Source organism: Cygnus atratus, chromosome 11 (genome assembly GCF_013377495.2).
Source record: "Cygnus atratus isolate AKBS03 ecotype Queensland, Australia chromosome 11, CAtr_DNAZoo_HiC_assembly, whole genome shotgun sequence".
NCBI lineage: Eukaryota > Metazoa > Chordata > Aves > Anseriformes > Anatidae > Cygnus > Cygnus atratus.
In genome coordinates, this window is record NC_066372.1 from 19,145,302 (window position 1) to 19,159,988 (window position 14,687).

At 49.8% G+C, this 14,687-nt stretch overlaps 1 protein-coding gene across 1 annotated transcript in view; it reads right to left on the reverse strand.

Annotated features, from left to right (window-relative positions):
• Positions 1–5,663: 5,663 nt before the first annotated feature.
• IGDCC4 (immunoglobulin superfamily DCC subclass member 4) overlaps positions 5,664–14,687 on the reverse strand; it is an 85,423-nt gene continuing 76,399 nt past the window's right edge. Inside the window, exons 18-20 of the mRNA XM_035554759.1 lie at positions 14,134–14,368; positions 8,001–8,165; positions 5,664–6,194 (exon numbers count right to left, since the gene is read on the reverse strand). Coding sequence (XP_035410652.1) covers positions 5,664–6,194; positions 8,001–8,165; positions 14,134–14,368 — 931 coding nt within the window. The remainder of the gene's footprint in view (positions 6,195–8,000; positions 8,166–14,133; positions 14,369–14,687) is intronic.

Consider the following 14,687-nt stretch of genomic DNA (forward strand, 5'->3'; position numbering starts at 1 on the left):
TCCTCCATGAGAGCCAGCCTTGTGGGGCTTCACTCACCCCTTGCTCAGTGAATTTCCATTAGCTCCAATACTGCTCCTGATTTACACCAATTAATTGCAGACTGAGGTCCCCAAGACACCATTAGTAGTTTCAGAGGATGAAGCAGGAGATTAACCTGTCTGAATTCACTCTATTTATTATTCTATGTGTAATCGTGGCTTCCCTGTCTGCTAACAGCCTGGGAGCTTTTCAACTTGCGTACACACACGTGGGGTTTGAGCATCTGCTTTGTGGTCAGTATTGGGAAGGAGAGCTAAAATTGGGGCACCCTACAGCACTGGGACAGCCCCAGGACGTGCTCCTAGAAGACACTTTTCCCAGTGGAAACCCTTTGCCATCCATGCTCAGGGTTGGGACCAGCCCTGGCTATGTGACAGAAGTGTCATCGCTGCAAAGAGGCGAGGAGATGGCGTCACTGTCCGTCCTTGGTGAGACCTCTCTCCCTTGGGCATGGCTGTAAAACACAGCGAGGGGGCACGCTGCTGTTTGGAGAGCCTGGGAGAGGCTTTATAACCACTAAGGTACACATTGCTCCCAGCGCAGTCGGTATCCAGAGTGGGATGGGAACGGCTGTGGAGCATCCCCGGCCACCTCGCTGCAGCAGGGCTCTTTGCCTCCCGCTGTGCTGCTTACTGCAGGGCTGCGCTGGGCAACGTGCTGCACCGGCCCCTTGCTGAGCTACCTGAGACCCCAGGAGCCTCGAGCCCAGCGCGGTGATATTGCCAGCTGCATCACAGCACAGCATGCCGCGGCAATAAATACTGCCAAGGGAATGAAATGCAAACAAATCTCTTATCTCCAGACCTCCGTAGTTCCAGCTCCCCTGTAACCACTCTGTCCATCCGTCCCTCTGCTCTGTTAATCCAGGTGCTGCCCTGTTCCCAGCTGCCCCACCGTGTCCCCTTGGCAGCCTCCTGCAAGCATCATATGCTGTGAACTGAGGTGGACGTGGGGTGTGCAGTCACAGCCCCCACAAAAGGTCCTTCCTTGCTCATTACCTGTCATTAAGAGAAAAACTCATCAGAGTTACGCAGTTTGACAGAGTTCCCTGTAACCACTATCAGCGAACACTATGCTAAGTGCAGATTTATTACCTCTATAATGCAGATAAAATGAGATTTTATGGCCCCGTAGTCCTGGCAGCATAAAGCAATAATGGAAACTATCTACTCTAGTAGGAAATGCATCCTAGGAAGAAAGGGAGATGCATGGGAGGTTAATAGTGTGTCCTCAGGCACTGCCAGACATCTTCTTGCCAATCTTGCTGGACACAAGCCACTGAGTATTTAACCTACTGCACCATCTATGAGAAGTCTCACCATTTGTTTGCTAGATGCTTCTGCTTATTTTCCCCATAAAAATCCCCAACAAGATAATGTACAAAACTGGACTTTTTTTTTTTCCTTCTAGGAATCAGTTCGACAGTTGAGAAATGAGTAAGCATTAAAAACACATTTCCCAGGGTCCAGCCGCTCCAAAGTTACAAGATGAGCCTTCCACAACAACTTTCTCTCTGAGAGCTGTAACAGACTGACTCCTGAGACAAATTCCACTGTTTTTTAAAATATTTTATTAATAATCCATTAGTTAAGGAATATAAGGACAATGTCTTCTTACACTTTAACACTAAAGAGTATTTGTGGAGTAAGAACAGTCTCTGAAGAAAGAAAGTTATAATTAAGTACAGCATGGAACCAAATACAGACACAATCTTCAAACAAGATCAAGTTCTGGTTACACATCCTTATGCAGTGTGGAAAGTTAAATGAAATTTAATTTTAAAATATTATCAAGGGAATACAATAACAGAACTAGATGGTGGATTTCTGCTGGACTAAAGACCTCTTTTCCAACAAGGGTATTGATTAGAAAAGACAAAATGATCCCTTCAAGACATCTATTTCTAATGAGACCAAAAACATATATAGCAATGTACTAAAATGGTTGTTTTCTTATACAGCATGTTTCATGGGCTGACCTCAGGATTATTAGGCTAGTAACATAAAAAACTCTCAGAACCTAGGTTATATGTTATCTGATTTTAACTATTTAAACCAGAACTTTATTGTCTGTTAAGTAAGAAATCAAAGAGTTGAGATATTCAGCTGAGTCATGTATTTCATGTAGCAAGGATTTGAAAGAAGTAAAGGAATAAGAATCGTGACTCTCACAGCAGCATGGGAAATATACAGTTGTGTAGCCAAATGGCAACGTTAATACTACAAAATTATGCCAGTGAGACAAATCTGACATTTTAACAATGTAAAACAATATACACCGGCAAAAAGCTGAATAGCAATAATCTTTAGTGTTACTGAAAGGAAAGAAAAGGGGGAAGGGAGCCTGATGCGTAGGAACATATATTAAGTGTGATGGGTAATTAAAGGTATCAACAGCTTGAGTGTCTGCGAGAAATTTGCAAGAAAGCTACTTATTTCATGATAAAAAATATATGCACTGGTTGTTTCAGCTTTACACGTAACGTGTGTACTATCTGTCTTCTTCCACTCATTTCTAACCCAGTGCCACACGTGCTCAGGATAGGGGGGCCCTGGGGCAGAGCTGCAGCAAACGGGGGCACCAAGGCCCCCAGACACCGCACGGACACAGCGCTCGTACGGAGAGCAGCCTTGCTGTTGCCATCAGCAGCGATCTCTTGGTCTGAGGGAACGGCCCTGATTTCTGCAGCTGAGGTCTGGCACTCCAGTCCACTGCCCCCCCAGCGCCCGGACATCCAAATGGTGCCAGCTTCGTGCCCTGGTAAAATTCACTGGGGTGGAACGAGATCAGAAGCAGCTTCAAGGTGGGGAACACAAAACTGTTTCTGTGGTGCCTAAGGAGAAGCGTCTGCTCTCAGAGCATGCAACTGATGTGGAGGTTTCACGATCGGCCCCAGACGATCCGGGGGAATGCCGCCACGCCATGCCTGCTTCACTGACAGGCAGGAACGGATTCCAGGCTGATCAGCAGTGCTTACCCCATGGCTGTACGATTCCTGAAGTCAGCACAGGCAAGGCAGAGGGTGCGTGTACCTCAGGGTGCCCCAGTGACTGCGGCACAGTCCTTCATCACCACTGGGCTAAGGCTCCATCCCCAAAGCCCCTGCATGGAAGCTCAGGGCCCAGGCACAGCGACATGACAGGGAGCCAGCAGAACTCCAGCACCAGTCGTGTCTGCTTCTGGCCCAACCCCTGGCACTGATCTCAGTGGCAGTGGTCCGCTGGTAGGCTGTCACACTCGGAGGTGGCAACTTGGTTTTGGAGGTGAAAAGAAGTCACCAGGGGTCCTTCTGAGTGAGCTTTTTGGGGCAGGTCCTTCTCCCTTTCTGCACATCACAGCTAGCAATGTGGCTTGTACAGGGTCTGCTCTGTCACCAGGGAAGGACAAGGGCTCTTCCATAAAACTAACAGCAACTCAGGTCCAGTATCTCCCCCCGCCCTCCGCAGCTGGTGCCTGATACTGCCCAGCTGAGGGTTTTACCTCTGCAATTGCACCCGCTCCCAAATAACTGTGAATTGCCCTTATTGCCTGCAATAACACTTCACTGCCTTATCTCCAGCCCTGCTAAGTCGTTAGTCTCAGGGTCTTGTGGCAGTGAGTTCTGGAGGTTAATTATGCACTTCCTCTGCCCAGTTACCATTTCTTGGCTTTCCAGCTCCATGCACTACCTCCTGCCTAGCCTGCTCGCTGGCACTGCTCTCCAGTCTCCGTGCCACACACCGCCTTTCAGTCATGGTGCCTCTGATCCTGGAACAGCGTTTCTGAAACTCCTCAAGACACCAAACACCAGCTGGAGCAACACCAGCTGGGAATCTTTACCCTCATTTTGTCTTTTAACAAACAGCCAGATCTCTGAATCCTCAGGAAGGCAGAACATTTACCAAACACCCCATGAGCAAAATTAACAATCCTTATCACCCCCCAGGAGTCCATCTGTAGTGTCCACAGCCGAAATCCATGAACCTGGAACAGGGCAGAGACAGGCTAAAGGACAGACAGAAGTTCACCCACCACCAGGAGGCCAGGCTGAGAGACATGTCAGCGGCAAGCCAACGGTGTCAACAAGGAAAGGCCAAAGGATGATTTTCAAATGTTATCTCTAATAAACCTAGACCTACCAGTGTCAGCACAAGGACTTGAGGACTTGATTTTAATTTTGTTCTGGTCTTAAAAAGTACTTTGGCCAGGACTCTCAGAAGTGACTAGAAATTATCACCTGTTCATCCAAAGCCTTCAGCAGGTCTACAGCTTACAGGAGGCTGAGAGCTGCTCTCTGAAAATCGGAAACAGCTGAGGTGTCTCCACTTGGGCACAAAAAGACATGTCCCCAAGATCACAGTTTACTTTTGCAATTGTTGAGTCTTTTTCCCCTAGATCACAGGTTGATTTTCTAATTGTTGTTTTTTCATCTTTGCTAGTGCAAACTTCCAAAGAAAGGCTGACCACCATCCCACCAGCTGAAGCAGCCTCCTCTGGCCAGCTCCTGCAAAACACAGTCCTACAGAGCGCACAACCCAACTCTCCAGCTGCAGGGAACGTGTCCTCCAGCAATACTTAGAAACAAACCAAGATAGACATCAGCTCTGCAGCGCTATTCAATAAAAAATAGTCAACAACCAGTGCAAACATATTCTTTAGAAAAAGGCAGTATAAGAATAAGTTAAAACCTATAATGGACTATAACAAAAGAGTAGATTTACTGCTTTTTTTTCTCCAACAGACATGAGGTAGTTGTGTTGTTAGGGAGGAAAAAAAAGAAAGAGAGAAGTAGTAAAAATGCTACTCTATACCACACACTACTCCACTTTATAAAATTAAATAATATAAAGATGCTCCAAGGAAATAAAAATACATGTTGTACATTAAAAGGACAGATGTGTACCTAAAATATTAGGTACAAGAACCTATGTAAAACAAAGTCCGGGCTGGTGAAATGACCCAGACACTGAAGAAGGTTCTATATAGTACAAGTTGTTAGAGGCACTCGTAGAGTGTGTAATAAAAGGCCACTACATCAGCCTGCTAGCAATAGTTACTGTGGTAGCGTACAAAGAGAGCCTTATAATCCTTTTAACCACGGGAGGGCAGAAAAGGCTGGTGGTTACAGCTCACTGCATTTGTTTGTGTTGGTTCCACCCCCTTGTGGGACTCTGAACAGAATTCATCCCAACACCACGAGGCAGAAGGTAGTGCCGAGGCCCTCCCTGGCGAACAGACGGTGGAGGAGAATCGCCCGGTGCACCCTGCCTCTTGCCAGCATCAGAAGGAGCCTTGCTGGGCGCCTCGAGGACCGCAGCGAGGTGACCGCACCGGCCCAGCGCAGCAGGCTCTGTCCTAGCCGTGGTGCTGGGTCAGACTTTGGAGACGGCTCAGTCCTGCTCCCACGAACACCGAGTTACTCACTAGCTTCAGCAGGAAGAAAGCTGGGCCCTTATCCGTCTACCTACCGGTTTCTTGAAGGCGATATGTACAGCTGACAGGTCCTAACCCTGTCCCGGTGAGATGCTGCAACTTCTTAGCTCGTGCTGGATCCAGCGAGTCTTGGGCATGCAGTACGTCACAGGGACAGGCCCTCCGTAGTGCTTCTAGCTCTCCCATGATCAAAATCAGATTAGTCTACTCTTCAGTGATTGTGGACACATGCCATGTTCTCAGATGCTGAGGATGAACTGGTTAAACCAGAGTTACTACACAGGGGGGCCTCCTCCAGGGCCACGGAAAGCGATTGGCACTTGACTGGCTGCACGTCCCCCCTGCATTCCTGGATGGAGTCCGAATCTCCGCTTTCCACTGAATCCAGACTTTCCCCGTGCCTGTGGAAGCCATTGGTGAGCCCAGGGATGCAAACGGCCTCGGTTTTGGGAGTCTCTCCGGTGGTGTGTAACGGCTCCTCCTGGGTCTGAACCTCAGAACTGCCCCTGCAGCCATCCAACGCTTGGCCAGCATCCTGCTGGGCGCTGGGAGAGCCGGGGAGAGCCAGCTCGCCAGAGGGCAACTCTTCAGGCTCCTGCTCCTCACTTTCTGTCTCTTCAGTGTCCAGGGCGTGCAGCTGGGAGTCGTAGTCTCTGTCAGAGGCTGAAAAATCAGAATGGACGATGACCTCTGCTTCCACTTGGTGGAGGCTGGCTAGGGGGTGGCTTTTCTTTGCTTCATTCTGTTATCAAAAAGGGAAAAAAAATTAAAAGGAAAAGTAAATTAATTGAGGGTGTGACCCAACCACGCACTGCAACATGCGGTGTTTTTTTAATCCCACAGAGTGCAATGGGATGTACACGTGCTGCTGTTAAGCATTATCTTGATATGTTTTTCAGAGCTGAAGCCTTAAGAAGCATCTCAAATCATCTCGGGATCATTATTCCTACTTTACATTTGGGAAAGCAAGTCCCAAGGGAGCGATACGCCCAAGGTTTCTTGGCAGGCTGAAGCAACCATTTCTCCAAGCCTCTGACAAAGACAACAATTTTCAAAACTCACCGGTCCATTTCTGTATTAACAGCCAGATTTCTAGAGGGCGAGCGGGCAGCACTTGAGAAAATTGGCTGCTGAGACAGCTCATGACAAGGACCCACGAGTAGATTCCAGGGCTCCCTTCACTTTTTTGGTTTAACCTTAGCTACATATCACCGTATGCTTGGTTCATTATAACCCTTGTCACAGCTTGCTAAAGATGGTGTAAACTCAAGTACTTACAGTCAGAAAGAAAATAATCAGTTCTCTTCTGCAGTTTCAATAGTTCAGGCTACGGGGTCTGCAGAAATCTGGCTCACAAGCAGGTCATTCTGCTTGTCATTCAATAATTCATCTGATCATCATGCAATAATTTACCAGTCAAACTATTTTGGAAGTTCCTGAAGAGCTCCTCAGGCAATCAGCGCTCAGATTCTGCGCCGTGTGATTTAGCAGTAAGAAGACGATTCGAAGTACGGAAGTGAGACATCCCATGTGTAATTCGTGCTCGCTGTTGAAGCCAACTTTGTGCATCATTTACATATTTTAACACTTTTCCCTCTTTGTTGACAAACCCTGATGGGTAAGCTGTGCTGTAAACAGTGCCCTGTAATTGGGTTGTAAAACATTGTCTTAACTCTATCCACAACGTTAATTACATCCTGTGTATAATTGATTTTCACACCACTATCTGGGAAGAAAACATAGGTGGCTTGCTCAGAAGAATTTGTTGGGGGTGAGCTGCTTAAAGCAGTAACCAGACAATTCTGGTACAGACAACCTGAGCAGGTACCAGCTTGCTTTGCTGAGGTGGCCCAGATGTCCCGATCCTCGCACAGACTCTCAAACACAGGCGTGCTTATTTATTCCCACGCAGCGATACCAGAAACAGCACTTCTTCCCAGTCCGTACACCCACATAAAGATGACAAATGCAGGGGAAATTGCTCTGCTCTGTCTGGAGAAGGAGTTTAAATCAACCCTCGATCTTTGACTCCTGCTACAGGCAAAAATGCAATTCCTCCATCAGGCAAGCACGCTGCAGATCTTAATTCCTCTGTGCTGAGCGCTGCAGCTCCTAACTCACAACCAGACTGCTGGTGCCTGGCTCCGGATCCTCAAGAACCAGGACTACCACAGCCTTGCTCCCAGCTGAGCTGCCTGACCCCTCTGGCCCCCACCCAAAGGCCTGAGCCCTTTTCAGCTTTTGTTTTTCTCCAGCCCTCTTCAGCACAGGCCCTTGGGGGGTGGCTTAAGTCAAGAGAGGAGACGAGGGGAGAGCTGAGGCTCTCAGAGATGCTTGGAAAAAAAACAAGCAGCTTTTACTCAAATCCCATCCGTCTCACTGGCATACACTCCTACACCCAGGAAAGAGATAAAGCCCGTGATCGGCCAACTAAAGCCAGCTCAGAAGAAAATATTTTCTCCTGTGCTGCAAAAAGGAGAAAGGAAGACGGGGAAAAAGGAGAAAACCACATCAGAATGCACAAGCCAATAAACCAAAAGACACCCACCAACACGGCATCGTAAACCAGAGCTTGTAACAAAAGCTTTTGTCCTGCGCTGGAAGGGAGCTTCAGTGATCCGTTCACAGCAGAGAGAGGCTCTTTTGTGATAGCGTCCCCATATCTGGCTATGCTGTTTGTCCAGGGCTGGTTAGCCGATTTATTCCATGAAGACTGCAGAAAAAAAGTGGGAGAGAGAAGAGATCCAATTACTACAGATACAGATCCTTATCCTCTTAAGCCTGAAATGAGAAATAGCTTGAAAAAGGAAAGTGCAAGTTGGAGAAAATCACACGGTGTTAGAAGATCGAAGCTAAATGCAGGGAACGCTTCTGGAGGCATCGAAATAGAAGCGGACTGGCACAGTCACCCCACGACAACAGGTTATTGCTGTGTGCCACGGTCTGATGCCGAGCGAGTGGCTACGAGTCGCCAGATGGCTCACAACGGGACTCGGAAGGGACCTTCCACTGATTCTCTAATTTTGAGTGTATATCAAGGCACAAGACCCACCTCAAGGTCCGCTGCAATAGATTCCCTGCAAAGCTGCCAACAGCCCCGAGCAGAACGAGCCTACCGAAAACACCGCAAAGCTGGAAGCGAACGGGGATGGTGGCAAGCCTGGAGCTGAACGACTCCAGTATTTGCTTTGGCAAAGCAACACTCCGCAGCGTGGAAAAGGACCCTCACCTGTGTGCAAGAGCTGAAGACAATGCTAAATTGCTCGCTCTGCGGTGCGGACACATTTCCTGCTCTCAGCTAGGGCCTGGGTAAACACTCGGCTATTGCCCATCAATAAAGAGGCACAAAATTCGGGGCCTTATTTCATTTATTTATTTATTTATTGCAACAGACCACCAAGCAATTCTTAGTTCAGCTTAAGTCCCCTGGGCAACCAGTGTTACCTTGTTTGTAGATCTAATTAAATTATATGGGCTGAACGCAATTTGTTCTGGGTTCTCCCAGCTTCCCCTTGCAATAAACTGTTGAATGCACACCTCTGTGCATGGGAAACGTGTGCCTTTAAGAGCTGAAGTTATTTAACAGTTCAGACTATTAGTTCACATGCATAAAAGTATTTTCTTTCCAGGGTCTGATTTTACTGGGCTGCCCTGCATCTACCTGAGCTCAGCCTCGCTACTGACGCAACCGCGCGGATTTAGGGAATACATGAGCCAGTCAGTTATCTGTAGGCTCCTTCCACAGATGTTAATATTTGTCCAGACTGACGTGAGAGGACGATGCAAGGTTAAAGCAAAGAGAAAGTGAAGAGGACGCCCTGACCTGACAAGTGTGTGCACACAGAACACTGGCGGTATGAGCGTGATGGCTGTTGAGGGTGAAGATTGAGGGTGAAGATGCACAGCACATCTGTTCACACCCCCTAACCACCTGCTGCTCACTGTCAGGCAGGGAAAAAAGGTTTCTGCTCTGCGATGTGGCCACTGCTTGCACAGCCCCGCTCTACTGCAGCAAGAGAGAAGGCAGCGCGAGCCCAGCTGAGGCAGCAAGGAGATCTCTGACATCAGCCTGACCTTGCGTGAGTCATTTGACCTCCTTGTGCTTTGGTCCATCTGGCTGGAAATTAGGTAGAAATACATGACCAGATGTTGTACGTGAGCCAGGCATTCCTAAGTCAGCTATTTAGCAAGCAGCAAACGCTACCTCGCACTGGCAGGAGGCACGTTTAAGCGTTCACGTACACGCCGAGGGGCTCCCTGAGCCTTCCCCGAGCCCTCTGACCACCCTGCCCTGGTGGGAGGCAGAGCACGTTACATCCCAGTGCCAACCCCAAGTCACAGGAGCTCGGCCACTGCCCCGGGATCAAGCCCCAGGAAAACAAGGAGTAAAGGGCCTCATTTAAGTGGCAGCACCCCACAGAATGGGGGCTTCTCGACCTGGAGCTGTGGACGTCAAGCAGTCACTAATTCAGAAGTAGATGCTGGAGGCAGCATCTTTGCTGTTTTTCTCTCCACAACCCTCAACAATACGCTCTGAGCCAAGAGCATTCCCTAACTGCTTCCCTTCTAAGCGGGCAAGCACTAAACTACACTCCAATAGCGAGAAATCAAGCAAACACTCACCCACGGCTCACAACAAGGAATATCACTAAACGCGAGTGCTGAAGCGACGTGCTCGGTTTGCTTCTCCTGCCATCTGAAAGGCTTTCTGCAGCTCCATCGCTGCCTGATGGCTTCTGTGCCTCTTCCAAGGAACATACGTTACTGAGCAAATACTGCCTGGAAATTTCAGCGCCGAACCTACACAAATATGCGCACACGCACGCAAATGTGTGGGTCCTATTATAGATGCTTGCCTGCATATTTGCCATCAGAGAGATCTGAGCATCACACGCATACACAGAGCAAACTTGAAAGCCTTCTTGCAGGCATCTTGTGAATACCAAAAAAAATGTGGAGAGAAACAGGCAGCTCTACTGCAATCCCCAATGGGCCATCTGTTAGCGGAAACGTCAATCTGCCATGTTTACATAGGTTTTGATGACTCCGGGAACAGCCTGCTCGGCTCTGGCTGAAATTGGCTGCAACGAAGAACAAACTTGTTTTGCACCACTTTGCAACTTTCAACAAACAGAAAAAACCCATCAGCCACACAACATGGCCTACATCCCACATGTTGTTGGAGCACGTTACGGTGCGGGGGATCCCTCTCGGGGCTGAGGCTCCGAGGTTGGGTAGCTGCAGTTAACTCCAGGTCTGCTTTCATCGTAGACCCAACGGTCTTGTGTGCCTGAAAGCTTCTGTTTCTTTCAGGCAGTATCTTCTGGTGTAATAAATGATACCGTTTGTTTCTACACAAGGGCAACAGCGAATGGCTGAAGACGACAAGGAAATTTTCTCTTGTTTTTTCTTTTTTTTCTTACAACAGAAGAATAAGGGTAAGGCGTGTCACTCTAACACCAATTTAGAGGGAAAAATCCCTTTTTCAGTCCACTGCAAACACAAGAATGGAAACTAATAAAAACATCTTCCAATAAGAGGTGTTTCCGCTACAGCTAAATCCTTATCAAAGCAAACAAGCCTCTTCATTTTAGCCTTCTCATAGAAACTCCAACTGATAAAAACGTGCCCAGACCATGCTGCCTTCCAGTGACAAGTAGAGATTTCATGCACATATATGAGCTGAGGATGACCATGTAGGAAATGCTGATCCTGAAACCTTCCCTATTTTATGGGGACAGTTATTTAAGCTAGCTTGAAGTCCTGCACGGAAGAAAGCTGGGGACATTTCAGACGTGCCCAGCTTTTAAAGGTGGCACAGTGGAGAGAAGGGACTCGTCGCTGAATGGTACCAGTCTGCAGGAGAGGGAAAGCCCAGTGCCATACAGACCAACAGGCCAAATCCCTGCCCACAGCGATGTAACACAAAGCTTTCCCCCGTCAGAAAAAGGAGAATCTCTGCTGGCTGTCAATGGGAGCACAGCTCTCATCTAGGACTCTCCAGAAAACATCGGGACTTTCCTTCCACGCAGAAAAATTTCTACACGCAAATGAAAAACAACCTGGGGAGACCCAAGTTCCCCGATGTGTTACAGCTTTTGCCCTCTGATTTACAGGGATGCTTCACGGGAAACGCGGTCCCCGTGGGAAGGAGGCTCCCTGGGACAGAGCTGGGCAGCAAGCAAGCAAGGTTCCAGCACAACAGCAAACGTTTCTAGGCCAAAATGCTCGGGTTTGGCTTCCCTCAACGAAAAGCTCAAGTCTTCCATGGAAAGCAGATGCTTTTTAACGCTCTCCCCCACCCCCCAAATTGCTTGGCCCCAAAGCAGCAGTGACGGAGACGTCTGGAGAAGAGCCATTTCAGCATCCTCGGTCCATCTGTCAGGGGAAACGGCGCTGCGGCACCACAGCCCGTGCATTACGGCATCACTCGTAGTGCGGGCTGCCGAGGGTGGCAGTCTGGGGGTCACTGGGAAAGGGAAGACATGAAAAAAAGGAAAAAAATCACTTGTCAGTGCTCGTACAGACCCTGGTGTGTGACCACTGGGGAACGCACAGAGAGGAAGGCAAAGGGGCTGCTCAGCAGCCAAGCAGAGGGGTCCCGTGAGGACCCCTGGGTGTGCCCAGCAGCACAAGGGCCACCCCACCTCCGCATGGTGCCACCCAGACACGATTTTGTCCCTTCCTCCTGAAGCCACGCTGCTGGGAATCCACTCGGTCCCACACTGTGATGGGAGATCAGGAGAGAGGGGCTACTGCTACTGTCCCTTCTTTGTGCCTGCACATCTCCTAACAACACGGAGCCTCAGGCTGCCACAAGGACAAAACCAATGAAGAATAATCCCCGAAATGCTACATAACGAGCCGGCACGCGAAAAGCCTGCAAGCGCAGGAGCAGCCATCGCTGCTGCTAACAGCAGTGCTACCAGCCAGCACTGAACAGGTCTCGGGAGAGCATTACGGGGTGGAGAGCCCAGCAGGTATTTGGAGAAGTCACACAGGCTTGTAGCTGCCAGCTCCTTGGCACCACAGCCACAGGAACCTGCCCAGCAGCAGCATCGGACTGCGAGTCTGTCCCAGCAACGTCCTGAGCCCTGTGCTGACATGATATGCTGCTAAATAAAAGGGATCCCTGAGACATTTCTCACTCCCTTTCTTTGTTGACTAGGAGTGCAAGTGCTGGTACCTGAACCAGAGCACCCTGGGGAGCCTCCCCTTGCCAGGATGGACCAAGGATTTCTTTCCAAAAGGATTTTCTTTCCTCTTGCCATCACTTCTCACAGAACCAACCACAGAGAGCAGGAGAGAAGAAATGAGAAGACAACAAAGGCAGTCGGCCTGGGTCTTTTCACACCCAAATATACCCACCAGGATATGAGGCGGGTGAGATGGAGCTCAGGCTAGCTCAGGTGGCACTTCCCAGCGGGAAGGGGGCAGTGGGGTCTCCTGTGCGGGCGCACATCTCCCTCCAGTGCCCGCTCCCAGCAACAGCAGCCTGTTGCTCCCGGCCACCACTCCAGTTCTGTCACCTGCAAGGTCATCCTCACCTCACCGGGCTCCTCGGGTGACAACGCTGCTCTCCGGGTGGCTGCTCCACGGCGATCCCTGCTTCCCTGTCCACATCCATCAAAAACCAGGCCGTTTACTCTGCTAGCAAAACCACTTGGCAAACTTAACTCTCACTTGCCTTTCCCCATCCAGTTAAGGAGGCAGAGAAACCACTGCCAGAATCTCCCTCTCCCACTGGAGGGCACTGCCCTCTCCAGCCCCTGCTCTGCCGCCACAGAAGTCATCCTGCAGACCTCTGCAGACAGCATTCCTGCTTTGGAAGAGATCTGGATACGCTGCCCCTAGAAAGGCCTCCAAAGGAGGGGACTTTCCTCCGCTTGACCTGTTCTCGGGGTAAGTCGCCATCGCTGAAAACATTTGTTCCTTGTTTGACAGAAAGAGCTGTAGGAAATTCCTCACACTCTTTCTTCGGCTCGGGTCCAGAAAGGCAGCTCCATTCCGCTGAAGTCCACGGACGCGGCTTGGCTGCAAAATATCTCCTTCAGCTGAGCGCTGATCCGACACGGCACTCGGGGACAGCCAAGAGCATGGCTTCAGCGCAAAGGGCTATCTGTTAAAGGCAGCTGAAGGCGTTTTATTTCCAAAAGGCCACAGCTGCCTCGCTGCTAGCAGCAAGCACAGGTTAGCCACGCATCCTGAGCTCACCTGCCCTCCTGCGACACACAAGCGTATTCTTGGTGCAAATCCCCTGCGTTCACAAGGCATTTGTCTTACTGAACCTCCTAATTACTTTACATGCTCTCCCCGGGTTACAAAGAGAGACATAAACAGATTAACTAAATTAGGCCAATTAAAGGTTCCCTAATGGAATGAAATGTTTCAGACAAGCTTGAGAGAGGAAATGGGCAGGGAGGAGTGAAAGACAACGCAACGTCAGGCAAGCCGGGAAAGACTTCTTTTCTTCTGGGGCTAAGGGTCCACTACCCCTGGCAGGTGGAACAGGGCGGCAGATGGCACGGCGATCCCAAACTTGGATCTGACAGCCTGCAGCCAAGACTACCAGCACTTTCCAGAGCCAAACAGAATCAGACCCCGACTTCCCAGCAGGATCACCCCAAATGAAGGCTCCTGCCTGGGGTAGGAGTCCAGGCACCACTTGCACAGGTCATTACCTTCCTCTTCCCATGAACGATGTCCTCAGGGAGGCTCGTGTGGATGAGGCTGTGCACTTCTGTCAGTTCTGTGATGTCTCCCAGGGGCACAGGTGCATCCTCCGGCAGCGGGGACATGAGGGACTCCAGTTCGTGCGCGTCTGAGGTGGCACTAGGAGCTGCCACCCCTTGCCTGCCCCGGTGGTAGTAAGCGTGGTTGCCAGCTGCCTGGGAATCCAGGCCTGGCAGGGCCTCCCTGAGGGAAAACAAGCAAGAGTTGACATTTCTGATCATCTTCACATTCCTCTGCCCCAAACTGCCACGAGACTGCCAAAGTTATCTAGCCCAGGCCACTCAGCCTGTCCCTGTAGAAGCAACTAGACCCAAGCCTGACACTCGTGAGGAAGCTGCTTGTTCCGAGGCCTGGGATCTCTCGCCAGCTCAAAGCTCTCCTCAGGCACTACGCTGGTTTCCTATCGCAGTCTCTCCAAATGCTTGTGGCGGGATCCAGACCCCTGGAATAGCAGGGGGCTTTGGGCTGAGTCCAATCCTACTTACACCAAGCTGTTAGCCAC